This window comes from Octopus bimaculoides, chromosome 13 (genome assembly GCF_001194135.2).
Source record: "Octopus bimaculoides isolate UCB-OBI-ISO-001 chromosome 13, ASM119413v2, whole genome shotgun sequence".
NCBI lineage: Eukaryota > Metazoa > Mollusca > Cephalopoda > Octopoda > Octopodidae > Octopus > Octopus bimaculoides.
Window position 1 is genome coordinate 18,456,553 of NC_068993.1, and position 3,768 is coordinate 18,460,320.

The 3,768-nt window shown below is 37.6% G+C and overlaps 1 protein-coding gene across 1 annotated transcript in view; it reads right to left on the bottom strand.

Annotated features, from left to right (window-relative positions):
• Window positions 1-3,768, bottom strand: part of LOC106880645 (uncharacterized protein DDB_G0271670) — a 45,210-nt gene that overhangs the window by 40,650 nt on the left and 792 nt on the right. The window contains exon 2 of the mRNA XM_052972574.1: window positions 2,698-3,762. Coding sequence (XP_052828534.1) covers window positions 2,698-3,762 — 1,065 coding nt within the window. The remainder of the gene's footprint in view (window positions 1-2,697; window positions 3,763-3,768) is intronic.

A 3,768-nucleotide genomic window follows, 5' to 3' on the forward strand; every position in this document is an offset into this window, starting at 1 on the left:
ATATATATATATATATATATATATATATATATATATATATACACGCATACAATTGTAAAACAATAAAATTATGCTACACACACACATACACACACACACACACACACACACACATGTATGTATGTATATTTTAGCACACCATAAATTCCTAATTTTATATGTGTATGTATATAAAGATATACTTACGTGTAGCAATATAGACTTTTGTCTGTGTGTGTGTGTATATATACATATATATATATATATATATAACATAAATAATATATAAATACATATGCATATATATACATACATATATGTGGATACCTACATATATATATGTATATAGGTACGCTTATATGGGTACAGGACATCATAAAACGTAAACAACATGAAATACGGAAATAAAGTTGGGTACGTAAAGAACGAGAGAAACAAATGAAAAGCAAGTCATGTAACATAAATATATACATACATACATACAAGCATATATGTATATATATATGTATATATATATATATATATATATATATATATATATAATATAAATGCGCACACTCACTCATTTTCAAATATTGCATAGTTACATACGTACATACATACATATTTTATATATATATTTTACACACACACACACACACACACACATATATGTGCACATTCATATCTCCTTATATTCATATATATATATATATATACTTATATTCATATATATACACACATAATTATATATATGTATGTATCTCTCTCTCTTTATGCGTTCTCATTAATATGTTTGATAATTGTATATTCGAGAGTGTAAACCATTCTTGAGAACTTGACTAGTTTTCCATGATTATCACAATCCGTCCATCCATCCATCCATCCAGCCAGCCAGCCAGCCAGTCAGGCAGTCAGGCAGTCAGCCAGCAGCCATGCTTATGTATAAATATATACATATACTTAATAATATAAATACACACACGTAATATAGTATCTATCTATCTATCTATCTATCCATGATTTGGCGACGGAAAAAATTACCTTACTCTACTTTTTCCAATATTTTATATTCTGCTGGCCTTGTACCAAAGTTGAAATCAACTATTATACATATACCACCTATGCATAATACATATATATATATATATATATATATATATATATATATATATATATGTATATACACACACACACACATATAGACTCAGTTATACATATGTAAAGACACACACACGTTTCGCTTCCTTCCATCGAAGGCCGACAAAATAACGTACGAGTTAAAATACTGGATTCGTTGTAATTAATTGTTTAACCGTCTCCCCTAAAAATAATTGTCTTTGCGCCTACATTTGAAACTAATATGGGCAGACGGTTCGATGGTTGGACAAAATGCGTTGGGTTATGCACTCTTTGTTCAAATCCTGTCCAGGTAACCTTTGGGATTGATGAAGTATAATAACACCCATCAAGATCTGGTTTCGACGGAATCGAGTAACCTTAAACCCTCAAGTGTAGCGAAATGGCAAAATCATCAGAGCAGCCGAAGAAATGGTTCTATGTTAAAATCTTTTTCCTTATTTAAAAACTTGTCTTCTGCCTAAATCAAAATCATGTGCTCACCTGTAGTAGTTAATAAATGTTGTTGTTGTTGTTATTATTATTATTATTATTATTATTATTATTATTATCATTACTATAAGAGCGACGAGCTGGCAGAATCTTTAGCATGCCGGGAGAAATGCTTATTAGTATTTTGTTCGTATTAACATTCTGAGTTCAAACTCCGCCGAGGTCGAATTCGCTTTTAATCTTTTCGGAGTTGATTAAATAAGTACCAGTTACGCATTGGGGTTAATGTAACCGACTTACACCTCCCACCAAATTTCAGGCCTCGTGCTTATTGTAAAAAGGATTATTATTATTATTGTTGTTGTTGTGGTTGTTGTTGCGCTGGTAAAATTTAGTGTCGGACTAAATACGTAGCAGCATTTCTTCCGGCTCTTTACGTTCTGAGTTTAAATGACGGCGAAATCAATTTTGCCTTTTCATCTTTTCAGGGTTGATAAAATAAAGTAGTTGTCAAATAAAGAAATCAATGTAGTCGACTTCCCCACTTTCCCACACAACTGCTGGCCTTCTACCAAAATTTGGAACTACTACTATTATTATTATTATCATTAATATTATTATTATTATTATTCAGGCGGTGAGCTGGCAGAATCATTAGCACGCCGGGAAAAATGCTTTGCGGTATTTCGTCCGTCTTTACGTTCTAAGTTCAAATTCCGCCGAGGTCGACTCTCCCTTTCATCCTTTTGGGGTCGATAGATTAAGTACCAGTGAAACGCTGGTGTCGATATAATCGAATAGTCCCCCACCCAGTTCCATGCCTTGTGCCTTTAGTAGAAAGGATCATTATCATCATCAGGGCAGTGAGCTGGTAGAATCGGTAGCACGCCGGGCGAAATGCTTTCGATTTCGTCAGTCTTCACGTCCTAAGTTCAAATCCTGCCGCGGTTGACTTTGCCTTTCATCCTTTCGGGTTCCGAAAAATAAGTACCAGTTTAACAATGGCGTTGATGTAATCGACTAGCCCCCTCCCCGAAAATTTCAAACCTTGTGTCTATTGTAGAAATTATTATTATTGTTATTATTATTATTACTATTATTATTATTATTATTATTATTATTATTATTATTATTATTATCATATGAAATACTATAAAGAGAACTTACCTTGTTTCGGTGTTGTGTCCGGTGCCAGTATTGCGTTCATTCCAAATTTAAGGAAAGGTGTTGTGACACCACCTCCTGCAGCCATGCTTCCAACTGAACCGGTCGGGCACGAGGGTGTTGTCCTGCCTGTCACCGGCTCTGCAGCGGCGGCAGCGGCAGCGTGCGCAGCCGCACAAGCGGCCGCCGCTGCAGCAGCGGCCACGGCTGATCGCGCTGCCGCCGCCGCACTCACTGCACCCGCCAGCGACGTCGTGTTGTTGTTGTTGTTGTTGTTATGGGGACTGTTGTGGTTGTTATTGTTGAGAGTGTTGTTGTGGTGGCTGTGGTGATGATTACCTCCGCCCACATTGCCTTCACAGTCAAAACTACCTGCACCGTTGCTGTTGTTACAACCCATGCCCCCAACCCCCTCACTACCACTGCCGTCGCGGCTGCTCCCAATGCTATCACTTCCGACGCTACCACCACCACTACCTCCACCACCACCACCGCCGCAAACTCCTACTATCCCCATCACACCCATACCGTTAATATTACCATTGCTAACACCACCACTACTGCCATTATTACTACTATTATTATTATTATTACTATTGTTATTATTACAATTGCTACTATTACTACTACTACTACTACTACTACTGTTACTGCTGCTACTACTATTACTATTGCTACTGTTACAGCCAGCGTTGTTGTTGTTGTTGTTGTTGTTACCCGGAATGTGTAGAGACAAAGTGGACAATGACGAACAGTTCGAAGACGGATTCACTGAGGACAGTAATGATGACGATGACGGTGATGACGATGACAGTGATGATGATGACGATGATAACGATGATGACGGCGATGTTAGTGACAGCGATGATGATAGTGATGATGACGGTGACGAGGACGACGAAGACGATAAGTGTGATGACGTATGGGAGGGGTGGTGTAGCGAAGGGGGTGTGTTCACTAACGTCAATGACGTGTTGTTGTTGTTGATGTTGTTGTTGTTGAAGTTGTTGTGGTTGTTGTTAGTGGTGGTGGTGGTGGTGGTGCAGGTGGTGTTGGCGGAGGACGAAGCTGCAG